At 41.2% G+C, this 27,104-nt stretch overlaps 1 protein-coding gene across 2 annotated transcripts; it reads right to left on the bottom strand.

Moving 5' to 3' along the window:
- Positions 1-2,083: 2,083 nt before the first annotated feature.
- TMEM192 (transmembrane protein 192) lies at positions 2,084-18,246 on the bottom strand. 2 transcript variants are annotated; one of them, XM_069855824.1, is made up of 6 exons: positions 18,111-18,246; positions 15,294-15,440; positions 11,114-11,378; positions 8,894-9,028; positions 4,552-4,654; positions 2,084-2,251 (listed from the first exon to the last, which is right to left on the bottom strand). In XM_069855824.1, exons 1-6 carry the CDS (start codon positions 18,156-18,158, stop codon positions 2,128-2,130), a joined length of 822 nt encoding a protein of 273 aa, XP_069711925.1. In that variant the 5' UTR covers positions 18,159-18,246; the 3' UTR covers positions 2,084-2,127. The 2 variants fall into 2 exon arrangements, with proteins under 2 accessions (XP_069711925.1, XP_069711926.1); XM_069855825.1 differs by lacking the exon at positions 18,111-18,246 and adding an exon at positions 16,686-16,718.
- Positions 18,247-27,104: the final 8,858 nt, after the last annotated feature.

Raw genomic sequence — 27,104 nt, 5'->3', positions numbered from 1 at the left:
CTGTTCCAGTGCCTCACCACCCTCACTGTGACAAATTGTCTTGTGTTCAGTATGATCTCTGGTGAACAGATGCCTCCTCTTCTGTAACCGCCTCTGGCTGTAGCCTTCCCATATCTCAAATGCAATGTCAAGTGGAGAGCTGAAGCCAGCTCCAAATTCACAGGAGTTTGACCGTTGTGAAGTTCATAACACTAAAATTGGTAGAGTAACAGAATATGCATAAGACTTCTGGGAAAGTTTATACATATGCATGCAAGTGGGAAATGTAACTAGCTTTTGTCTCATTGCACGTGACTGATGGGGATCACTCCTTCATGTGGCCCAGACCTGACGGGATACTTGCTTTTCTAAAACTCCCAAATGGGTCCTAGAGGTTTGGGTTTTGTTTTTTTTTTTTTTTGCTAGCATTTTCGGTATCACTATAGTATGCAGCTTATTGTTCTACCTTGGAGAGAAACAGCGGGGCAAATCTGAAGAGCAACGGAAACTCATCCAACTATCCTTCTCATAACAGGTTTTGGCTAGTTTTAAGCACCAAAACTATGCTGTGAGAACTTCAGCATAACAAAATCTGCACAGATTGCATATTGGAAGCCCTCACCAGCTCTGCATGAGCTCAGAAATGACAGAATTCACACTTTTTCCTTAGTTGCATTTATTGTGCATGAACCTCACAGTCACATTTTTCTGCTTTTCATAGAAACTTTATAAATTGATACACAATTACATCAAAACCCAAGTTCTAAAACCAAAGACATCTGTATTCCTCATACGTATATTATAAAATCCTGTTTGTGTGTTCAAGAAACAACAATTAAGGAGAATAGTCTAGTGTTGGATAGCAGCAAATACTCCAATCTTCATTTTTCCTTTAAACAAGAACCCCCATGTTTGTTGCACATTAAACAGTTATTTCTAAATTTGTGCACTAGGACCAAAGTAGAATGGATTAATTTTCAAGTACAAGGCCACTCCTCATGAAAGCCTTGTTATCAGTTTTGACTAGCGATTACCCTGTCTCCCCAAAGAGGTATCAGCTTCTAAAATAATTCCTGGTCTACACTGGTAAACAAAGTAGTACCAAGAACAGCGTGGTTTCCACCATCCTTCACAATAAATTCATGAAACAGAAACCAAAATTTCTTGTTTCTAGAAGTTGAAGACTTGTGTCTTCTGCTGCTTTTCGCCTCCCCACACACACCATTTAAGCTTATGAATCAAGATGTTGATGTCTGAAAAGTCAAAAAGCAAGGACACATGTAATTGACTCATCTTTAACAGGATCTTTAAACTCATTCAACAACTTAGTTACTAGACCAATGAAGAAGTTTGTTTTCAAGTATTCTTTTTTAATTAAGTTAACTCAGTCAGCAGGAGTAGGAATCTTGTTGATTATTAGCTGACACAGACTTCTAATAATGGGAAAGTCATCAGCCCTGACGATTCCTCTTACAGGTTTTAAAGCCAGAATTCTGAGCTGCTTAAATTATTTACCATCACACTGTTTTGTGCAACATGTGATATTTTTTTTCCTCAGGCATCTGATGCTTTTTTTTTTTTCTTTTAAATGCCACATTGGATGCCAAATTTCCCACCAGGGCAGCTAGTTCTAATCCTTCTCTTGACAAAAGGAGAAAAGGTGATTGATCTAGAAAGTAAGTATCCATTTTGTATAGGATTATTGAAATACACCTCTAACACGAAGTAACAGAGGTGACAGAACATATCTAGTCTCAGCTTCAGCTGAGAAACTAAAAGACATCCTTGACAGATTTTTACAGTGAAAAAATGTTATTCTAGAAATTACATACTTTGTACTGCTGTAACCTTTAAGCTTCAAACTACTAAAATAACAAGTGAACAAAAGTTAAACCATCGCCTCACATCCAACTTAAACCATTAGGAATTGAAAATCCTTGAAGCTCCAGAAGTTTTCAGAACTGACAATTTGAAGAGAGCCAGGATGCCCATTTACAGTAGTTTTATAGTTTATGTAGAACTCATCTTTCCAGCTTAACTATTTCAAAATGTGAAAGATGACTGAAGAAGTCATCCATACAAATCAGTCAGGATATTACATTACCTCATGTTCCATGCAGAGCTCCAACAGCAATTCTCCAAGTGCTGTTAAGTTTTGACTTGCTGAGATGTTAGTGCCAATAGTCTCTTGCTGAGCAGTGCGTTGTGTCGCTGAAGATATTCTATGACATCTCCTTGCTTCTCAACTATCTCTTCTAGACTTGAATTTTCCCTTGAAACAGAAATTATTATGCATTTCAGTACGTGACAGCAGCTTTCTAACATACAAAATGACAGAGCTAATTAACAAATACTTAAACAAGTTGCTTCCTTCAGTTTTATTTCTGTTGATCTCAACTCTTGAAGGAGGAAGCAATCTACAACAGCTTTATGTTGAATCTCCATTTTGCACAGGAAGGCAGGAAGAGGAAAAAAGTTAGGCTAAACTTCATGCCACATATTCATAATCAAGTTGCATATTTCCTTCTAGACAGTCACAGAAAAGTTGTAGCAGTGTGAGGGTTCCTACTGTTAAAGAAACTTAAATTTTGTTAGTGAACCAGATAACATGCTAAAAACTGAGAAACCCCTCGTACTTTTCCCTATATACCTTAGGAAGCTTATTTTAACCAGGCACAGTATTTTTACTGAGCTGTGGGGATTATCGGCTGTTTAAGATCGAAATTTCTTGATTAAGCTGCAGTAGCATACATGATACACTACTATACACAGTGACCTGTCACAGCACCACAACAGCATCAGCACCAAACAGTTGTGCTATTTCAGATCTGCAACCTCCCACTTAAATGTCCAGCTTTCAGACATCTATCACTTTAACTAGGACAGTAATGCTTCAATATTAAGTAAAGCCAAGTTAATTGAAAAAAATCTGTAAAACAGATTTGTCAAATCCATAATTAGGAACTTAAGAATACAGAAAGAACAAGTATCAGGGCCTGAGCATATTCTAGTCTTCCCTTACACATTATTTCTTCCTAGCAGACTTGGGAATTCGCCTTCTTAGTACACATGTGAGCATCTCTGATATTAGAGCATTGCTCCTCAGCCTTGCGGCATTTTGCGGAGGAACACTGCCCTTAGAACATAGTTCTTAATACTGAGAAGGACAGCTAAAGTGGAAAAAAGCTTAGGTCTAATTAAAAAACTATTGTCATTAAACTGAAAAAAAATGAAGAAAAGTTTTATAGACAAAGCTTGCAATCTTAACCAGAAGTCTTCACCAGTAATCTGTACTATCAACTTCAAGCAAGAGGTCCTGATCAGTAGCTCAGGTTGTAGAGATCATAGTATTAAAAACATTCTTATAACCAGGGTCAGCTGAAGGGCTGACAGGATTCACTTTTCAATAGACCTTAACTCTCAAGGGAAAGAGAGTCAAGAGTTGTATAGAGCTGAATTAAAATAACTGTTTTGCAATCAGTTCTCACAGGAAGTTTGACTCTTTAATCAAAAATAATCAGAGTCTTTTCCTCAGCTGGTCATTGTTGCAGACTCCTTCCCTGGGCATTTAAGAATTTCTCTAGGGAGAAGCCGAATGAGAAAGGAATGAGGTCCACCATGCATTCAGCATGGTGTTTATATCAAGATGGAAGTTGGATATTGTATCAAAATTCAAGACAACTCTAAATCCTTCCTGTATCCTGGACATCTACTTTCAAGTTCCATAAAAGCATGTGTATGCTACATTTGTGAACTATTAGTCATCTCTGCACTTCAACTTTTACTAAGCACACTTACAGAGGCAAGACATTCTGTATTTGAAAATTTCTAAATAAATTCTTATATGGAAATCCATGTTATTTTTGACTCATTTTAGCAATTGGAAGACATTCAAGCAGTAGGAAGGTGCAAAAAGAACAAGAAGCAACAAGTCTGTGTTTGTGAGGTTAATGCTGGATAATTTCTCTGTTTTGCTGAGAACTTCGTTAACTCTTAATTGCTCCACCCACCTTTAAAGTTTCTTCCCAAACTGGAAATACATTCCAAATCTCTTGCTAGAATCTCATATCCAACTGCTGGTGCAGAACAAAGCTGCAAAGTTGTTTTCTTCATTTATCAACTGTCTACAATGTATTTCCTTCCCTGAAGGGATTGGTGGAAAAATCTAGGCTTCTGGAGACATACTTTAAGTAACAGTATGAAACACCAGTATCTTGCTTCAAACTCCTACAGAGTCAGCTAAACCAGATTAAGCACAGTTATTTATAGCACTTTAAAGATTCATGCAACCAGCCATAAATGGTCAAATCATTTGTCCTCATGTTTCAGGATTTCTGTATCATTAGGAATTGCCATTACTACACTGAAAGTATAAGACTTTGCTGCTTCTCATCTGTGTGTGTAAAACGGCAGCCTTAAGTTCTGCAGGAAATTAGGCTATTATTCTCACCTCTGCTTCAGTCGACTGAATTAAGATTGTATGTAAACCTACATAAAGTAATGCAGTTACATTAGTCAGTATTACCTATATATCATGCCTGAACATAGCAAGATTAATACAGAAAATCTTACCTGAACCCAATCTCTGAAGTAATGTGACTAGGGTAGGCATACAATTTTTCTTCTTCAATTATGTCAGGTCTTGGCTTCCCACGATTGAAGTTGCTTATTTTCACTGCAACAAAGTTTTATAAATTAGAAAGTAACATGAAAAAGCTTTATCACCAGGCTCCAAGTTAAAAACAAATCTATAACTTGATTGTAAGATTGCCTTAGGATCTGAGATGGAAAGACAGTATGGGAATCCAGGGGTGAGGAGAGAGGGGGGCGGCGGGGGAAAAAGCAATCTCTGCTCATTTCTGGAATGGCTTTGATTGTAACCTAGTGGTGGTTTGGTGGTTTTCTGTTTGTTGCTTTTTTCTTCAGCCCCACTGCTTAAAAAACCCCAGTGAAGACCTGAATGGGGAAACTTGAAAACACAGCTCAACATCTGCAAAGTATAATCTGTCACCTAAGAGAGGATGAGTCCTTAGTTGCCTTTGAGAGAGTCCTGAGATTCAGTCTCCAAATTCAGGCTATAAAGCAACATCCCATTACAAAAAATGTTAATACTAGTATCAGGGTCAGAACTTGTAGCTTGAAATAGGTTTTCTGAAAGAGCTTAACTAGACTACCTGCAATGAGGCAGCAGCTTGTCTGCCTGCTCTAAAACTAGGGCAAACTTGCTACAGGAAGTCACTAAGTATTCAACCCAGAGCAGCTCTGTAATCACCTTCATATTGCGAACCTTGCAGTGTTGGCTATCAAACCCAGAAGTCATTCCTGGGCACCTGTGAGTTTAACAGATATGGAATGGGGATGACTGCAGATGGGAAAAGCTGTAAGCACCTTCTGCATTACTTCTGGAAGGAAGCTAAAAAAAATATTTGAAGCCATACAATATCAGATCCTGTTTAAGGGAATGAACCAAGAGATCCAAAGTACGCATTCGGGACTCTGCAACAATACATTTAATGCCACATTACAGTCTGGCTCTGTGAGAAATCCACACTAGTGCAGAGAAAGACTGTCTTTAGAAGTCAATAATATGATGGGGTTTATTACAGGTCACCCTGCTAAAACAATGCTAAGATCCTCCAGATGTTAACTACAAGTTAAGCTCAAAGGTTAGTTATTTCTGTGACTGTATTCCTCCACAAAACCAAGAAGGAATGGATGTGGAATTCCCAACATTCATTATTTGTGGGAATGTTAGTCTTCTCCTCAAGTGATGTTAGAAGTATGCAAGGAAGTCATTAAAAACATATATTTAGTAAACCTTTTAAAGCTTGACTCCCTATCCTATCAATAACAAACTTACAATAGTAAGCTGACATTTAGAGTTGTCTATTCTACTTCATTCCATGCACATTTACCTCACTTGAGCAATTTATATGTCAAGTCTGTTATAGGTCAATCACAGCAATTCCTTGTAGATTTTGAAATCCCTCCCTCTGCATCCTAAAGCCATATATACATACACTGCCAAGAAAGGCAGTAGTATTTCACAGGACACAGGCAACATGTATTTCATACAATAACTCCAACAAGCAAGAAGAAATACCTAGAATTACAATCAGGTATTCCATGGAATCACTTTCATTTAGCAGTATTATTTAAATCAAAATAAGTCAAGTACATAAACCTTCTACAGATAAGCATTTATGCCTCATTCCAGTAGTTAAGAAATAATTATTCAGCCATGAAGAAACAATGTATGAACTGGTGCTACCTTCCATGCAAAACCTAGGAGTAACATACTAACATGAGAAAGGGTCTGATCATGAGTTGCTAGTGTAAAGTGACCCTAATCTCCCCATTGTTTCTCAGCTTCATTAGCTGATACTATCTTAACAGCAAGTGGTATGTGCCAAGTGCTTGCCTTGGAGAGGGGCACTGTAACCCTGAGTGGAGGACAGCCCTTATAACTGTCCTACTAGAGAATACTAGAGAAGCTTTATTCTTCCATCCAGTCACATCCTTTGCTCTGCTTGAGAGAAGAAAAAAAAAATCTGCATGCTAGTAGATCTACATATTCTCAGACTATTTTCAGAACTAGCCAGATAACTAATGCTTTGCCTCAGCAGCCCTTAAGTTCGATGCTTATAATGTTAAAACCTAAAAAAATAAAAATAAAAACACCAGACCATCACTACAAAAAAGCAACATGCATGCAGTCCCTTATCTTACCTCAATAGGTATTGGGATGGAAGACAAGAAAACAATTAATACTGCCCACAGGAAAAGGCAGCCTAGGGTGACTGGAACTCTTCCCTAACTTGAGGCAAGTTACGTAAAAGTTAACCCTGAATTCACACACCAAGCTTTATAGAATGAAGCTTAAACTGTTGTTTTGAGGGTGCTGAGGAAATAAGGTACTTGCCAAAATTAACTGCCTTATTCCTTCCTAGCAACAAAGCTCTGGGCTTCCTCCAGCTTGGTTCCAGGACTGACTGGACCCCTTCAAGCCTCTTTCATCTGGAAAGCAAAACATCACACCCCACCGCTTCCTAGCATATGGTTAATGGATTGATAGGTACATGAACTGTCACAGTACAATCTAGGAAACACGATCCTTTGGGTGACATGAGTAGAAAGAGTTTGAGAGCCCTCATGGAAGTCCAGGCTCAGATCTTACTCCTATGAAGGTCAATTTTCTTGCAGTTGCTTATCCTTTTCTGACAGGTTACAAGACACCATGTGACTCTTCAAGCTTCAAGAGGCCTCTGGGCAAGAGACAGCATTGCACTGGAACTCCTGATGTTCTATTAATGTTTTGCAATTCATCTCTTATTTCCCAAGCTTCCCAGGAAAGTAAGTACACATATATGAAGAAATTGTAGTCTTCGGCATTCTTGGAATAGTTCTCTAGGACTACCATGCTCCTGTTCCCCATTATTCCTCCAGAAGACAGATAGTGTACTTGAGCCATGCAGGTCCACTCAGAGAAAAGCCTGACAAGCCTACAGCATTCAGGCCTCTGTAAAGTTCTAAGACGAAGACATAGTTTAGAGCTGGGACCTTATTTCTTACTGCATTTTTATTTCACTGTTGTTGCAGGACAGTCAAGATCAGGTTATACTTCCTAGGCGACCAGTCTACAGGTAGTATTTCTCTGTCATTATATTGCTAATAACAAGTTCTCTTCTGAAAGAAAAGACATCCTAGATTAATTACTAATTACAAAATCACAAACTAAGTCAGACTAGCACAAATACTGACCACCACAGAAATGGCTTTCTCTTTAAGTTTCAAGCTTCATTCAGTCCTGAAGGAGGTATTTCCACTCTCCTTCCTCCTGTCTGATTAGGAGTCAGGAGCAAGCTAAGTTTTGCCCATTGGTTTTGTTCTCCCCACCCCAGAGAAACTAGTGCTCCTGAAGCTACTTAGCTAAGATGTCACCTCTGTTTCTAGCTTTAAGCAATCAGAAAACAGTATCTCAGAAGCAGGAGTATAAACTAACTCAAGAGCAGGAACCACATGTCATATAAACATACAGACTTAACAGTAAATATCTCTAGTGTTCTTTAAGCAACCAAAGTAACTGCATTTTAGTGTCTTGTGCCTTCAGTGTTTGTTTTTTTTTTTTTTTAAACCCAGTTATTTTCATTTGAGTCAATGCAAGTCATGAATCCAAGTAGTTTAAGGCAAGATCAGTGAAAACTATTTGGTTGAAGCATTTTTCTATCAACATTATAGATAGTTCTGCAATAGTTTAGTGGAAAGAGGTTTATCAAGTTTTGTTATGTTACACCAAAGCTAAAAGCAGTTAACCTTACAAGCCAGCAGTGACAGTACAAAGCGATGCCTCACAGTTCTACAAAACAGTATTTTAATACTAGCTCAGATTCCAAAAGCCATAAATTTTTAGAGGGCATCTTCCACTGTACTGAAAAAGAGGAACTAAAGTTTTTGGGGTGGGACCCCAAAAGAGGGTGGAAAAGAGGAAGAGCTTGGAGAGTAAGGCACAAACATACTATCAACTATGCAAGTCCCACGTGTTAAACTCAGAAGCAGTTCTGATTAAGCCAGCTAGTAATTACTGCTTCACAGCTTGTGGTGCATCCATTTGAGAACACACTGCTAAACAGACAAGCCTGTTCACTAGACATGTGCAAAACTTATGCTTTTATTGCCACTTCACTGGAACAGCAGCTTTGAGGTAGCATGGAGCTTTCATTTAGCAGCACTTGGAGACCAAATCAAGCCTGACAACCTCCCATTTGTTTTGGATTTGCCCTAGTTGTTCTACAAGTTCAGAAAAATTCTGTATTTATAGTTGCAGTTAAATGTCTTGGGGTATCCCAAGTGATCTAGTCTGAGGGCAAATAAAAACAGCTGAGTCTCACTCAAGAAAGCAATAATAACCTCTCACCTGTGTAAATCACTAAGCATGTCAGGGAGCTAATCAGCTCCAGGCCCAGGACTCCAAGGATAAGATACAGGTACACTTTACTGTGATCAGGAAAGGAATGCTGCACTGACAGGATCAAAAGCAGGGCTGCATTACCTGGAAAACAAGTGTTACATTTTACAGAGGTAAAAATTTAATTAGCTGTTAAAAACAACTTTGTATTCTCTCATCCCCAGTATTTGTATTAGGCTGCAACATTTCAGTAATGCTTTTCCATACATAGCTTAGTTGTCTCTTTCACTACTTTCCTTAAACATAATACAGGCTTACAACTGCTGGCAGCAAAATGAGGTTTCACTTCAACAATTGATTGTAATTGTAGGAGAATGAGTTTTCTTAAACATTTTTCCAACTTAAAGAAGAAAGGGAGAAATAGCTAATATACATGTACAGACTTAAACAGTTCCTAAATTTGTTACTGCTATGCATCTCCAAAACTGCCTGGAGACCAATAATTTCCTTCCAGTCCTATGAGATCACATCAGTTAATTCAAACTAAGAGAGCGTTTTCCTTCAAGTGGTAGATTTAAGTATTTAAATAAGACTAACAGAGCAAGAAACTCAAACACCTTCCTCTCACAGGGAGATACTTGCAAGTATTGAATTACAGACATAACAAGCACTCTTAGTTCTTTATACAGTATGGAATGTTTCGGGTTTTTTTTCTTTCCTGTTTAAAAGCTATGTAGAACTAGTGTCTGGACAAAGCACTTAAGCACATTAACACCATTAAAGTAGCTAGGGGACTGTATAATTCTCTCACACAGAGTTAGGCAACTGAACTGTCAGGATAGAATTGGTATCAGAAGTGGTTAGTATGGCAGGGAGTTTGCAGAAACTGAGCCAGCCACCTTCTGAACCACAGCAGTTGTACATCAAAAGTCTACAGCACACAACTGATGGCACCTGAACGTTTACACATGCTTAGTTTGTCTGGCAGGGGAGAAACTGGCTCCATCCAAGACTGATGGCAAGTCTAAATATTCCAGATTACACTGCAATGAGCCGAAATAGTTCTTTGCCTCTCTTCTGAAACACCCTTAAACCTGCAGCAGCCCGATTTTGTCACTGCACTAAAAACACATCTTCACAGCTCCATCTAGTGACCACAATCTGAAGTTTTGCATGTTCAGCAAGCTGACTAGCGAACTTCTATTGATTGGATGGAAAGAAAACTAGGGTTTTATATAAAGCAGGGCCATCTAACAAGTTCTAGTGAAAAAAAGAAAAAATTCACTTCATTTATTATAGAAAAGCCGTGGATGCCCTATGCCTTGAAGGGTCTCAAGGCCAGGATGGATGAGGCTTTGAGCAACGTGGTCTAGTGGGAAGGTGTCTCTGCCCACGGCAGGGGGTTTAGAACTAACTAGGTGACCTTTTAAGGTCCCTTCCAACCCAAGTCATTCTATGATTCTATATAGAATATTTACAGAACAGAGATGGGACTATAAGAGGCAGGAACACTGTAAAAGCCACTACCGTTCCCTTTTCCTCTGCTATTTCTGTGTGAAAAAATTCTCTCATGTTAGATGGATTTTAGATTCATTGAAGTAGTTTGTCAGAAAAACTATACCAGCTAATAGAATAAACACTCCTTTTCGCTTCACTGGCCAGTGATGTAACATGAAATATAGAGTTAATCCACTCCCATACACCACCCTTTGCCCATACAGTAGAAAAAAGCAGTCAGAAGCAGACCTGTGTTATACAGCCCCACTGAAGATCAGAAAATAACTTACTTGATTTCAGGCAGTTGTCAAGCAACAGGCAAACCACCTGTCTCAAACAGAACTGCTGAGCTTGAACAGAAGAGAATAGCACACTTTGGAAGGACTGCTAGTCTTGCCACATGTCCTACTAGACAAATGTGCATGCAAATCATGATCACTAGCAACCAAAAACTAGACCTTACCGGCTGAACATTATGTCTTAAGACTAAATGCAACTAACTAGATGTTTTACTCAACTTCATGCTTGTGGGCATTTTTCCACTACAAAGTTCTTTACAGCACGCATCTGGCAAGCTAGAAAGGTCAGTTCACCTGACTAAAATAAACTATAAATGCTTATAGGCAGGTTTTTAGAAATTATAGAAACATACATTTATATATAAACTGTTCACTCTGTTGTGTCATAGTTCAAAGCTTTAGAATAAAAAACAGTAAATCAAGTTCACTTCACCTGTGGAGTGTATCAGCAGTGGAAGTCTTTTTAGATGTCTTGTTGATCGGTATATTGAGAAGTAACCTCTGCTTCTGACTTTACTATGGTGATGCTGGACGTATCGTTCAAAACAAACATGCAGAATCCACAGAATTACTTTTGCAATGATTATGACAGTCTGCACTTTGAGTGGGTGAGTATAGTTTCCAGGGCACTTATCTTGATTTGGATTAGGGTAAGAACAAAACATAGCTGCTAAAAATGCTAGAACAACAAAAGCAACCTGGAAGAAAAAGGGGAAGAGACTCTTAAAGTCAACATTTAACCATTAAAAAACAAGCTTCTGTAATTTATTCATTATGCATTACTTTCCAAACTGATTTTATTAGAGTTGAGGTAATGTACAAAGCACCAGACACTTCCTATGAACACTACATATCATTCTGGGAACATACTTATGACAAATCACTAAGAAGTGTGACTGAATTCAAGGTGGACAGCCAATCTCCACCTGAACACAGCTACAAATCACCACTCTTGCCAGAATTTGCTCTAAATCCATTTTATTGTTCCCCAAGCCTCCTCTTCATAGTGAATGTCTTACTTCTGGACGCTCTTCATTTTTTTTTTTTTTTTTTTTTTTTTTTTTTTACTTTGGAGTATAGATCAAGTTCCCCTTAAAAAAAAAAAATCACATTTTTTTGACTCATTTTATTACACTTACTACTCTGCAGAACAGCCTCATGTGTTATTGGTACAGTCTACACGTCTTTAAACTTTAACTTCATAATTGAAAATAAACCCTTTGCTAAATCAGTTAAAGATTATGTCCAGGTTATAACACGAGAAAAAAGTTAATCATCATAGTAACTTATAACATGAATTAACCCTGGGTAGGCATCTCTGACAGTTGGTAGTAATTCTTTAGTATATTTACTATCAGATTTTTCCATTTTGCTCAGAACTCATATCAGAATGACCAGACTACAGTCAGATTATATATACTTATTTCAGACTAGGACCATTATGCCATAACTTTTCCTGTTTCCTATACTTTTCTCCAAATTTTCAGCATCAGCAGTGAGCATCTGCACTCTTTTGGCCAACTAGTAGGCAGTCTTGGCTGCATGTTATCTGGAGTATATGCATACACACAGGGCTTTTCTTTAATACTTATAAAATGTTTGTCATAGAAAATACCGTCTCTACTGTTTCCATTCAGAGAATAAGAAGATATGGTACTTCTTCATTCTGGTGAATTCTACAGAATAGGAATATTTTAAAACAGAACTGAAAACACAAGTAACTCCCACCAATACAGAGGCTCTCAATTTACTTCCGTTTCAATTAGCTTCAAGTTTGCTGAAATCAAATACCTCAAATATACTTACCTTAAAACAAGTGTCCAGTGTTCTGCATCTCATAAATACAACACATCAGAACGAACTGAAGATGGAGGGAAGTGTCTGATGTTCACTTGCTACCTTCTTTTTCATACTCAATTCTATAAATATCAAAAAGAAGGCTGCCCCTTCCCATCCCTTGAACTCATTTTTCATATTTTTGTCAGTTGTCAAGCAACTGTCTTCACAGACATTAGCCTTTCACAGCCACTTAACTATTGATATGAACTGTCCTTATCTTGCTGTGGCTGTGAATAGAATAATTGGGAAGGGAGGATGAAGAGGGAATAATTTGCACACAGTCATCAATACCCATGACAGTAGAGGACAGACAGGACAGGAGGTGGGAGGAAACAAAGGGAATGTGTTTTACATTATCCATAAGACTATTACTTCAAAGGCAAATTAAATCACAAATTATCTTGAGATAATCTTGAGACAAATTATCTTGAGCTAGATTAAGTATAAAACAAGGAGGATTATCAACAAAACATTTAATTATTTTACTACCTTTTCTTACAAAGCTAAGAATAATCCATCTAACCCATATTTTATTTAGTCCATTTACTATTTGGTTGGCTTCTTTAAAACAGCAGCACATTTAGTTCTACTCCCACCACGTATTAGGACTTTATTTCAGCACAGATAAAGACTACGTTAGACTGAGTCTAACAGGAATGGCTGAGCATTGCAGCTCTAATCTACTACAGCACTGTATATAAGATGAAACAGGCAGCTGGCATTCAGAGTGGTATTCATTGAAGATATTTCCCTTGCATTGCAGGGCAGTCCACCAGGTGCTTCACCCCAGTATAGGGGACTTTTGTATACAAAAAGTTATTCTTAAGAGTAGTATTTAAGTTCAGTTTTGTGTATGTGTATACACAGAGGGGATTAAGGAAAGACAGGGTTAATATAAAGGAATTCATTTTAACCTGTAAACTTTACACTGCTCTCCAAAGTATAAGAATAGCCAGAAGCCTGCAGAAAAGCAAGGCTTGGCAAAAGGAAAGCCACTCAAAAACGCAGTCCCACCTTTCCTGCATATCCTACCCATATATCCCAGAATTGTATTTGACTAGGCAGCTGTACCTAAGCTACTAAGCAACTATTTGCTGCCTAAGCCAATTTCCTGGTATAGGAGAAGAAATATCTCCAAGTCACATGCAAATTACGTTAGAGATGGATTACAACTCTACCACATAATATTATGATGGCTTGACTTCTCCAGCATACTTGCACCTTTACCAGGCTTTGCATCAGAAGCTAACCTGGTGTCACCATGTCACAGAAGGTTTGCACACACTTGCAAAAGCAGAAGGAAAGGAAATCCAATAAGCTTCTTTTCCCCATCCACCTTTTCATCAAGGGACAGCACACACCATTAAGTGGCAATTAAAATGCTATATTTAACCAATATAAAAGGATAATTCTTTTTGCTCTGAGTACCAACCAGCTACTGCAGCAGATTAAACAACAGTGGAAGGACTTCACCTGGAAAAGTGTGTTGATAGAGGCCTCAATAGTTTTCTCTTCACCTCCCCACTAGTAGAAGGGAAGTGATGGGGGCAGAAGAGGCAGAACATTCCTAGGATCCAGGTGACTGACATTTGGCTACATCAGTTATGGCAGTAAGGCCCTAAGGCTAGATGGAAAAACATTTACTGCTCTTCTACCTTACAAAGGTAAGCTTCCAGAGTTGTTCTAGGAGGGGAAGGGAATAAGACTGGACACAGTTTCCATTTGCAGTTTTAGTAGTTTATTCACTATAAGAGCAGAAGTCTTTCCTAAGTCTACTTGACAGACAGATATTTCCTATTACTAAGAGGCCCACAAAGCATTTACTTCTGAAATTAGAAAGCCAGGGCACAGTTTGAATAGCTTAGTGGAACTGCCATGAGACAGACCTTAGAAGCTGGTACATGCTTTTAAAGTTCTGTCAGAGACAATGTTTTGCAGAGCACTGGGCACAGTATTTTTTGTTCCAGATCAAATGAGGCTTTAAAAAGTCTAGAGCTACACACACCTTGTGCACTCTCTAGCTTTACACACACACTAACTTCAAGTCAGTTTTAATGGCATAATGCAAGTACCATTTCAATTAGATCTTGGGATCAGAGCTCTTCACCCATCCTTCTTTTCATTTGGTTTCCACATGCTCACAAGCAACCACCACGTTCAACTTACCAAGGATAAACACACAAATAGGCAGGAGTGTCTCTGCTTCTGTCTACCAGCTTCAAAAAGGCCTTCATGCTATTAGGTACAAGATCTGTCCTTCATCTGCACTTTTCACACTTAACCCCCAGAAGTCAGAGCAGGAAGAAAAACATTTGGATTCCTTGATCTCTCCATTTGCTATCATGAAAAACCTTGGAGCAAGTCCACTTTTCCTTGTTTAGTTATCATAAGATATACCTTGTCTTCCCTGTGTGATTAAGTTGAGCCCCCAAAAGACATCGCATCAAAGTTATCTTAGCCCCCTATAACTACTCTAAGCACTTGCACAGCAGTAATATTTTGAAAAGTACATTTCTAACAGCATAGAAGAACTGAGACTTAAGAAGCTTTTCTTCCTAACAGGATGTGTCACAGCATGTTAGTGTGGGCAGACAATCAGAACGAGAAGACAAGTACCATGTAGCATATGTTAACAAAATTCATTGGTAAATAAGGCTTCTCCGGTTTGGAAAAACATCATATGCAAGTCTCAGGAGATTTTTGTCCACCTGAACAGTAAATTCAGAATAGACAGCAAATTTTCAGAAGGAAATCATGATTCTTGAAAAACTTACATGTATCAGCAACAGAAAATTGGCAAGGAGCACTGCTGGGATAGCACGAAATTTTGGCCTCAGTTGGGAGTGCAATGTATGAGATGAAATAAGTGGTGCATCCAGTAGAGGATCATCTTCCAAACTCTGTGTTATTTCCAAGGAACCCTGGAACAGAAGGGAAGGGCAAAGAGTAGTAACAGATACGCTCTAAAAGTAAAGTAAAAAGTTTTAGCTATTACCTGTTAGCAAATCAAGCTTTAGGAAAAAGCTAGTTTAGTATCTTGAGACAAGCTCCTAAATTTTAGGTAAACTCTCATCGCATGTTTATGTAATAACTTAATCCCTGAGGCATTCAACACTGATCCACTTCCCAACATCACACTGAGTCTTCAGGAACTTCAGTCTTTCAAATACATAGAAGTATTTGAGCATCATTCCTAGGAGGCCACAAGTACTAGTATGTTTATGTGAAAAGGTGGAAAGAGTGACAATTAAAGTCTCTCACATACGTTAAACAGGTACTCCTAAAATCCTTGATTATTCTTACTTCTGAAAGGCAATAAAGCTGCAGCATACTAGTAACAGTTTCAAGTGACTCAGCCACCAACACTGACACATCAAGAGGCTTGCACAGTAATTCAGACTGAACCCAGGCAAGCAAGAAGCAGCAGTTCACAGAGGGAAGGTGATGCTATCGAGGGCTGGGCAAGATATTCTCTGCCTTCACTAGACAGCATCAGCCCTTACTTTTCATGTTGGCATCTAGTATTGGGGCTTGGACTTCACATTCATCTCAGATATTTTGGCGAGGTACGTTTCCAGAAGTACCTCTTACTTTTATTTTTCCCCAATTAAAAGGTAAAACTAAGAATGGGAAAAGCCTTTCCTTGTTGACAAGGAATCAGACCCACTGCTATGCATTTCTGTTGCTTCCAGGCCATGGTCACTCAATACATCTTAAGCTGAACATGCACAGCCACTATGAATGCTAACATTATTCAAGTCACGCTCTTACACTTCTGTTGTATCTCACACTATGACTTGCCTACTTAAAAAGATAACAGAACTCAAGATCCTCAATCAAATTGTGATGGCTCTTCTCCTGAGCAATACCAACAATAGCCCAGAAGAAGCAGCAGACAAGCCAACCACTTCAGATTTCTGACTATTCAGAGACACACGCAGGATTCAATGGGATATTTACCATTTTTGAACTGAAGAATGTCACTTCTAGATACTAGGACAAGATGACAGAGATAGAGTTTAGAATTACAGCCAGGTTATACTTTATATTAACCGTGACAGTGTGGATTTGCTCTCCAGTGTTATTTCACATATAGACAGAACTAGTCATCAAGGGTTATTGCAGTCAGCAACCAGTTTTGGTTCAGTACTGTAAATGACACTTACCCAGCCATAGAAGACCATGCACAGGACTCCCTCACTGATCTGACACACTCTAATACACCTGGCCTTTGACTGTAAACAAGCCTTGCTGAAATACCTGCCTAGTAAGATGACCTTTTACTGCAGGCCTAAAAGTTAATAAAAGGCAGTCCCTCTTACATCACCGATTTAAAATCCAGAAGCAAGAGTACAAGGATGCCGTTTGTTCCTCATCCCCCATTTTCAGGGGCCAGGTATAATTTTAAGCTCTGAAAGCAAGTGTGCAAGACCGACACTCCAGCAACCAAAACATCTTGCTTCATTCCTCCTCCACACAGATTTAATAGCAGAGTTAATAGCTCACACCTCTCACAGAGATAGTGATCCTCCTTAAGACAATATCCTTTGTGTCATGGGAACATGCAACCTCATCACTCCTGCAGTATCATGACAAATCAGCACTCCTTCACAGACAAAGCTTCATCAGAACACGTCTGACCATGTCATTTGCTGTGAGACCAGCTACAACCCATCCTTGAATCTTGAAATACAGCTAGCATTTGGAAGCACTGGGTGATAACCTCCCCAAGTACATATTACCGAAAACATGGCAAGGAGGGGGACTAAGGTAAAAGACATGATGCCATGCAGTCAACTCGACAGTAAGAAAACCCATTAAGTGTCCTAATTACATCATACACAGGTTTCATTTAGAATCACAGATTAGTTTGAGTTGGAAGGGACCTTAAAGATCATCTAGTTCCAACCCCCCTGCCATGGACAGGGACACCTCCCACTAGATTAGGCTTCCCAAGGCCCCATCCCACCTGGCCTTGAACACCTCCAGGGACGGGGCAGCCACAGCTTCCCTGGGCAACCTGTGCCAGGGCCTCACCACCCTCATGGTGAAGAATTTCTTCCAAATACCCAATCTAAACCTTCCCTTCTCCAATTCACAGCAATTCTCCCTAGTCCTATCACTACGTAGCCTAGCAGAAGGACCCTCCCCAGAGGGGTGGGACTTAAATAAAATGAACTAACCCCGGAGCTGTTAAAAACCAAAACACCTTTCCAGCGCGCAGCTGGTAAACCAAACGTTACACTTACAACAAACTCCTGGGGGGAAAAAACTCCAAACAAATAAACCAAAAAGAGCTCCACAAGCTACACGAGCAGCCTCCATTAAGTTCGTTATCTTGATTAAAAAGAGCCCCCCGCCGAAGTCACTCAGGGGTACCCGAGGCACGGCCGGGGCTGGGGGGGCGCCTCCTCGCTTGGAAGCGGCCGCGGACGGGACCCCTGGGCCAGCGGCTGCCCTGGAAGAAGCGGACAGAGCCTTGGGAAAGAACGCGGCAGAGAGGGGGAAGGAAGAGAGGAAGTAGCTAGTGAGGCGCCCTCCCTGCCGGGCGGCGCCCACGGCTAACGCGGCGGCCCCAGCCCCGCGCTCACGTTGTCCAGATCCTGCTGTTGCCGCCGCCTCCCCGCCGCCAGCGCCATCCCAGCTTGCCGCCTACCCGCCGCGGCTCCGGCCTTATTTAAGCGGCGTCCCCGCCGCGGCCTCCCCGCAGGGTGGCCGGGAGCGCCCTCCGACCCGCCTCCGACCCGCCTCCGACCCGCCTCCGACCCGCCTCCGACCCGCCCCGCCGTTAAAGTGTACTCGGCCCTGGTGAGGCCGCATCTCGAGTCTTGTGTTCGATTCTGGGCCTCTCACCACAAGAAGGATGTTGAGGCTCTGGAGCGAGTCCAGAGAAGAGCAACGAAGCTGGTGAGGGGGCTGGAGAACAAGTCTTACGAGGAGCGGCTGAGAGAGCTGGGGTTGTTTAGCCTGGAGAAGAGGAGGCTCAGGGGAGACCTCATTGCTCTCCACAACTGCCTGAAAGGAGGTTGTGGAGAGGAGGGTGCTGGCCTCTTCTCCCAAGTGACGGGGAACAGGACAAGAGGGAATGGCCTCAAGCTCCACCAGGGGAGGTTCAGACTGGACATCAGGAAAAAATTTTTCACAGAAAGGGTCATTGGGCACTGGCAGAGGCTGCCCAGGGAGATGGTTGATTCACCTTCCCTGGAGGTGTTTAAAAGATGAGTAGATGAGGTGCTCAGGGACGTTGTTTAGTGATTGATAGGAATGGTTGGACTTGATGATCCAAGAGGTCTTTTCCAACCTAGTTCACCTTCTGTGATAGGAGCCCACTCAGTTTCAGTTTCTGAGACCAAATGTTCTTTTTTTCCTCTTCCTTATCATGCTTCCTCTTTTTTCCTGCCTCACAAGAACACAAATCCTACTGGTCAGCAGTCAGAAGAAAAGGGTTTTCTGTGGCAGTGAGGTGAAGCCAGTAATTACTGGGCACTGTTCAAGTGAGCAGTGTTCTTTGTATAATGCAACTTACCTTGTACTGCCTTTGTCTGAGCTTTTGCTCAGCTTAAAAAATATGAAGTCTTTAACTTTTGTTTGTTTTGCAAGGAGCAACAATGTCTATGTTCTGGTTAACATGTCTGTTCAGGAATAAACAGAAATGCTACTGCATGGTATGTTGTATCTTATCCCGCAGCAAAGAAGCTAATAACAGTGCCACTTAATGGCAATGGCTAGAATGTCTATTTTTTTAAACTATAAATACATATATATTGATTAAAAATACTTTATGGTGGTTTATTTATTAAAAAAATTAAAATAGCATTAAGCTTTTTTTAAAACTGAAAAAAACCGCAAACCACCTCAAAAAGTCTTTTACAAAAACTAGCCACATATCATCTTGAGCTGTTTAGCTGCTATTGCTTTCCTTGATGACTAAATAAAATGCTGAGCTGCACATTTATTTCTCTTGTTTCCCTACATTTTGTTTGCTTGCTTACATGCAAATTCAGGATGGGAATGATGTGACTGAGAGCAGTCCTGTGGAGAAGGACTTAGGGGTGCTGGTTGATGAGAAGCTTGACATGAGCCAGCAATGTGCGCTCGCAGCCCAGAAGACCAACTGTATCATGGGCTGCATCAAAAGAAGCACAACCAGCTGGTCAAGGGAGGTGATTCTGCCCTTCTATTCCTCTCTTACAAGACCCTGCCTGGAGTACTGTGTACAGTCCTGGAATCCTCAACGTTAGAAGGATATGGAGCTGTTGGAACAGGTCCAGAGGAAGCTACAAAGATGCTCAGAGGGCTGGAACACCTCCCATCTGAGGACAGGACTGAGAGAGTTGAGGTTGTTTGACCTGGAGAAGAGAAGGCTCCGAGGAGACCTTGTAACAACCTTCCAGTACCTACAAAAAAGCTGGGGAGGGACAGCTTACAAGGGCAGCTTACACAGGACTAGTGTCAATGGGTATAAACAGGAGAGGGGCAGATTTAGACTAGACATAAGGAAGAATTTCTTCACAATGAGAGTGGTGAGGCACTGGTTACCCGGGGAAGCTGTGTCTGCCCTGTCCCTGGAGGTGCTTAAGGCCAGGCTGGATGGGGCCTTGGGCACCTTAATCTAGCAGGACATGTCCCTGTCCATGGCAGGGGGCTTGGAACTAGATGATCTTTAAGGTCCCTTGCAACCCGAACTATTCTATGCTTCTATGCTTCTATGCATGCTTGCCAATGCATACATGGGTTTGTCCTTTACTATGGGGGAGTTTGGATTCTGAATTTGGCAAGGATGATATTTGAGGGGAAGCAGTAGGGGGATAAGAGGTATAATTTTAAAAATGAAGTGATTTAGAACAGTTGTTCAAAGAGTCAGGAACCAGGAAGACTAAAATCAGGGATTTGATTCGTCACTTGGATGCACAAGCTCAAGTAACTACCAGTTTATTAAGCACATTAATTTCAGTTGTAGAAGTACTCCTCCTTTTGCCATTCTCAGTAAAATACTACCGGCTAGTGATAATCTTGATTTTAGCCTGTTTGTTTAGCTATCCAACACAGCAAGCGAGAAAACCTACTTTGCCTACACTATATCAGCAGCACACTATTTTAAAGGTGAACACAGTTGCTGCTAAGTAGTTGCCATTTCTTTGAGCTTAATCAGAGTTAATTTTCCATCAGTCTCAAATTACTCAGAGCTCTAGAAATTTGGTATAATGTATAATCCATTATTGCAAACTACTCTATACTTACAAAACACATCTGCTCAATAGTTTGCATACATGTATGCAGTGTGCATGATGCATGCCGTTAGAAAAGTTTTTGAGATAAAATCAAATAAATAAACAATTCTCAGTATAATTTAGAATCCTAAAGTCCCAGGAAGTGTATATTTATCAGCACTCATTTGAATATGTATAATCCCATATATAATTGTAAGTATTGTTTCTGCTGAATAGAAAATGAAGTTTTCTTAATGAGTCACTGAAGAGCACAGTTGCAGACAAACTGCAAATTTAAATATTTGAAGTGCATAAATATTACCATATACAACATGATTTAGCATTTTTAGAAATACATAACTGCCAGTTTCATAGAATCATGGAACGGTTTGGGTTGGGAGGTACTTTTAAGAATCATGGAGTCCAACCCCCTTGCAGTAAGCAGGGATGTCTTCAATTAGATCAGGTTGCTCAGAGCCCAGTCCAATTTGACCTTGAATGTTAGCAGGGATGGGGCTTCTGCCACCTCTCTGGGCTACCTGTTCCAGTGTTTCACCAACCTCATAATAAAAAATTTCTTCCTAATATCTAGTCTAAACCTCTCCTCTTTCAGTTTAAAACCATTACCCCTTGTCCTATTTCTACAGGCCCTGCTAAAACATTTTTCCCCGTCTTTCTTGTAGGCTCCCTCTAATAAGCTATCCCTGGAGCCTTCCCTTCTCCAGGCTGAACAACCCTACCTCTCTCAGCCTTTCTTCATAGAAGAGGTGTTCCACCCCTCTGATCACTTCTGTGGCCTTCATCTGGACCTGTTCCAAAAAGTCCATGCTTTTACTGTGCTAGGACTCCAGAGCTGGATGCAGTACTCCAGGTGGGGTTTCACCTGAGTGGAGTAGAGGGAGAGAATCACCTTCCTACTTTCTGGGCTGTGAGTGTATCTCACAGTCTTGTGTCCAGCTTTTCATCCATCAGTAAGCACAAGTCCTTCTCGGCAGGGCTTCTCTCAATCCCTTCATCCCCCAGCCTATATTGATATCAGGGGTTGCCCTGAACCAGGTGCAGAACCTTGTACTTGTCCGTGTTGAACCTCATGAAGTTTACACAGGTCCACTTCCAAGCTTGTCTATGTCCCTCTGGATGGCATCCCATCCATCAGGTGTGTTAACCCTACCGCTCAACTTGATGTCATCTGCAAACTTGCTGAGGGTGTACTCAGCCCTGCTGTATCATTGATGAAGGTATTAAACAGTAGCAGTCCCAATGTGGACCCCTGGGAGATACCACTTGTTGATGATCTCCATCTGTTTTCTCACAAACAGAGTTCATTACCCAATGTGCAATAAGCCTATCTCACACACTGAGACAAGATATTGTTGCATTCCTGTGCAGAAAAGGCAATAAAGTAGTAAATCCACAAAGACAGCACAACTGAACATTCCCACATGCTTTGTTTACGCGTAGTAACTCATTTGCCAAGTACAACCTGTGACTTCTGATTGGTCAGTGATTTACATACAGTTACATCATTACAAAGGATCTTCCCCTAGGACAGGATTCCTTATTCTGTGAGCATGATTTTTAGCATTATGATGACATTAAGATGAGGATAGTTTACTCTCCGTCACTTATGTGGTTGCTTAACTTGTTGACTTGCAAAATGTTGTCTCCTTCAAGGTTGGCCCATTCTGAATCACCAGCCACCTGTGACAGACTTCAGGATGTTACATCCTGGTAAATGTGCAACCCTTTGTTTAAGCAAAACCCTGTAATTTCTGTTTCTGGTACATTCTGCATACTTGCAAGATTTTAAACAATAGAAGCCTTAAGCAAGCAAAGGACACAGCAGAAACAGATCAACAAGTAAAATCAACTTTGAAACTTAACATAATCTCCTACATATTGATAATGCATCGGGACATAGAGCTGTTGACCGCTACCCTTTGGATGCGACCATCCGACCAATTCCTTGTCCACTGAACAGTCCAACCATCAAATCTGTATCTTTCCAACTTAGAGAGAAGAATGTTGTAGGGAACTGTGTCAAAGGGTTTAGAGAAGTCCAGACAGATTACATCCACAGCTCTTCCCTTGTCCACTGATGCAGTCACTCCATCACAGAAAGCCACTAGGTTGGTAAAGCAGGACTTGACCTTGTTGAAGTCATGCTGGCTGTCTCAAATCACTTCCTTATCCTCCATGTGCCTTAGTAGCTTATAGTAAGATCTGATCATGATCTTCCCAGGCACAGAGGTGAGACTGACAGGTCAGTAGTACCCAGGGTTCCCCTTTCTACCCTTATTAAAAATAGGTGCAGTTTCCCCTTTTCCAGTCACCAGGGACAACTGGCTTACCTAAAATAGGTATATAATCTTAATAGTAGTAGACTACTTTTGTTCTTAGTAGATTACCCAGTCTGTGTTTTGGTCTTGATATATTGTTTTAATTACTAGATTCACAGGTAATTTTTATAGTGAGAGGTTTTAATGATGTAAGTAAGGTTTTAATGAATTAAGATTCTCTTCTGCTGAACTCCTGTCCCATCTTCTGTCAGATTTTGCAGGCATTATCATTTTAGTTCACATGACTTGAAATTCTGCACCTGAGGGCTGATCTAGTGCTGGGAATTCTAAAACAGATTAAGATATGGCCTGTTCTTAAATTACTTCCTCTGCAACTCCATCAGTAACAATGAAGGTATCCAACAAGGGTAAGGTAAAAGCCCCTGAAGATAAGGTAAAGCCCCTGAGATGTCTAATGTATCCACCTAGACAGAAGTGGCAAAGAAGGAAATTTCAGTACAGGCAGTAAGTTGCAGCGAGTGCCCATGCCCTTCTTCTAGAGAAAGGCTAAGTACCTGCATAAGGTGCGCACAGGATGATGATCTGTTACATCAGGTGGCTGAGTTGCACAAAACAGTTATGAAGCTGCACAATATTAAAGGAGCTGAGATGGAAATAGATAGATGGTTTCATAACCATGTTCCTGTAATGGACACCACTGACAATGAGGCACCTTGGACCCTGGTGACCCACAAAAGGAGGACCTTGCTTCAGTCTCCACCCTCCAACATTGCAATCAGAAACAGGTAGGAAGCTTCAACACCTGTAGACACCCACTAGCAAGGTGTGCACAGAGAAATTTTACCAGCAGCCCACAGCAGAAAAAGAAACAACAATGGCTCATAGTGTGTAACTCTCTGTTAAAGGGCACTGAGGCATCTATCTGTTGCCTGACAGGGAATCACGTGAGGTAGGCTGCCTTCTGGGAGCTAAGATTTGAGAAGTTGCTGAGAGGCTGTCATAACTTATCAAGAGCACAGACTACTATCCACTGTTACTCTTTCACGTGGGCATGAATGACACCACAAGCCAGAACCTAGGCAGAATCAAGGAAAACTATAAGGCCCTAGGGATGCAAGTGAAAAATATTGGTGCCCAATTTATCTGTTCCTCCATTTTACTAATTGGAAGAAAGGGGTATTCAGAAATAGACATGCATATTGACTTCTGGCTGTGTGGCTGGTGCCATCATGCAGGTTTTGGCTTTTATGAAAATGGGACATTCTTTGATGACTACACCCTGTTAGGGACTGATGGAATCCACCTTTCTAGAAGAGGAAAAGGAATTTTGGGCAGCAGGCTGGCCAGCTTGGTGAGGTGGGCTTTAAAATGAAGGACTCAGGGGGTGGGGGTCCAAAATGACAATGCTCATGCCATTGCATCCAACTACGGAGTAAGCCAGCACAACCAGGACAGTGACAAATGTTCCTTAGCTGCCTCCCATGGTGGGAACCAGAAGGCCAAACATCTCAAGGGTGTGTATGGTTATGGTGGATCCCCCTGCACCCCTCCAGGGAAACCTTCACTCACAATTACCTCTCTGAAACGCCTGTATACTGATGCACACAGCATGAGGAATAAACAGGAAGAAGTAGAAGTCAGTGTGCAGTTGTAGGGCCATGATCTCATTGCAGTTATGGACACACAGTGGGGTAGCTCACATGACTGGAATGCTGTCCTGGATGACTATGTACTATTTAGGAAAGACAGGAAAGCAAAGCAAGGTGGTGGAGGTGCTCTTTATGTGAGGGAGCAACTGGAATGCGTCAAGCTTTGCCTAGGGATGGATGAAGAGTGAGTTGAGAGCTTATAGGTTAGAATTAAGGGACAGACTAATATGGGTGACACTGTTATGGGTGTTTATTACAGATCACCTGATCAGGAATAAGAGGTACACGAGACCTTCTACAGGTAGCTGGAAGTAGCTTCATGATCGCAGACCCTGATTCTCATACAGGACTTCAACTATTTTTGCTGCAATATAGCAAACTATATTTGCTGCAAAGGCAACACAGCTAGGCACACACATTCTGCGAGTTCCTGCAAAGCACTGATGATAACTTTTTGACATAGATAGTGGGAGAGCCAATGAGAAGAGGTACACTGCTAGACCTTGTACTAACAAACAAAGAAGGACTGTTTGGGGATGTGAAGGTTGGGGGCAGCCTTGGCTGCAGTCACCATGTGATGGCAAAGTTTAGGATCTGAGTGGTAGAAGCAGGGCAGTTAAGTAGAATTACAGCCCTGGACTTCAGAAGAGCTAAATTTGTTCTCTTCAAAGACCTGCTTGGAGGAATCCCATGGATTAGGGCTCTAGGAAGTAGGGCAGTCCAAGACAGCTGGTTAATATTCAAGCACCACTTCCTCCGAGGTCAAGATTGATGTATCCCTAAGAGCAAGAAATCAAGCAAAGTAGGGAGAAGGCCTGCATGGATGTGCAAAGAGTTTCTGAAGAAATTCAAATGGATGAATGAAGTTTGCAGGATGTGGAAAAAGGGATACTTGGGAGGAATATAGGAATGTTGTCAGAGTATGCAGGGAGGCAACACGGTAGGCTAAAGCCCACTTAGAATTAAGTTTGGCAAGGGATGTCAAGGACAACAAGAAGAGCTTCTTCAAGTATATCAGTGGCCAAAGGAAGAATAGGGAAAATGAGGGCCCTCTGCTGAATGAGATGGATGCCTTGGTGATGAAGGATACAGACAAGGCAGAACTACTCAATGCCTTCTTCACTTCAGTCTTTATTGCTAAGACCAGCCCTCATTAATCCCATATCCAGGAGTAAAGAGAGAAAGCCTAGAGAAAGGAAGACTTCCCCTTGGATGAGGATGATCAGATTAGAGATTGTTTAGGCAAACTGGACGCCCATAAATCCATGAGCCCTGATGGGATGCACCCACGAGTGCTTAGAGAGCTGGCAGATGTTATTGCTAAGCCACTCTTTATCATCTTTGAAAGATCATGGAGAACAGGAGTGGTGCCAGAGGACTGGAGAAAAACCACTCCAATCTTCCAAAAGGGCAAGAAGGAGGGCCCAGGAAATGACAGGCCGGTCAGCCTTGCGTCCATCCCTGGAAAGGTGACGGAACACCTCATTCTGGTTGACATCTCCAAGCACCTGGAGGAAAAGAAGGTTATCAGGAGTGGTCAACATGGATTCACCAAAAGGAAATCATGCTTGACCAGTCTGATATCCTTCTATGGTGGCATATTGGTGGATGTTTTCTGCCTTGACTTTATCAAGGCTTTTGACACTGTTTCCCGTAACATTCTCGTGGATAAGCTTAGGAAATACGGGCTAGAGGACCAGGCAGTGAGATGGATTGAGAACTGGCTGGATGGCAGAGCTTACAGAGTTGTGATCAGTGGTGCAGAGTCTATTTGGAGGCCTGTGGCCTGCAATGTTCCCTGAGAGTCAGTACTGGCCCAGTCTTTTTCAACATATTCATCAATGACATGGATGAGGGGACAGAATGTACCCTCAGCAAGATTGCTGGTGACAAAAAATTGGGAATGGTTTATACACCAGAAGGCTGTGCTCATTCAGCAAGACTGGGACAGGCTGGAAACCTGGGCAGAGAGGAACCTAATGAAGATTAACAAAGGCAATTGCAGTCCTGCACTTAGAGAGGAATAATGTGCCAGTACAGGTTATGAGAAAGCAGCTCTGCAGGCAAAGACCTGAAAGTCCTGGTGGGCAACAGGTTAACCATTAGCCAGTAATGTGTCCTCATGGCCAAGAAGGCCAATGGTATCCTGGGATGCATTAAGACGAGTGTAGCCAGAAGATCAAGGGAGGTTATCCACCTCCTCTGCTTTGCCCTAGTGAGGCCCCATATGGAGTACTGTGACCAGATCTGGGCTCCCAGCTCAAGAAAGACAAGGAATTACTGAAGAGAGTCTGGCAGAAGGCTGTGAAGATGATTAGGGGACCGGGGGATGTTTCTTATGAGGAAAGGCTGAGAGACCTGGGTCTGTTTAGCCAGGAGAAGAGATGAGTGAGAGGGATCTCATTAATACTATAAAGATCTAAAGG

The sequence above is a fragment of the Phaenicophaeus curvirostris genome, chromosome 4, assembly GCF_032191515.1.
Source record: "Phaenicophaeus curvirostris isolate KB17595 chromosome 4, BPBGC_Pcur_1.0, whole genome shotgun sequence".
Taxonomy (NCBI): domain Eukaryota; kingdom Metazoa; phylum Chordata; class Aves; order Cuculiformes; family Cuculidae; genus Phaenicophaeus; species Phaenicophaeus curvirostris.
Note: the sequence above shows the minus strand (reverse complement) of the source record. Positions and strands in the feature narration are given on the sequence as shown.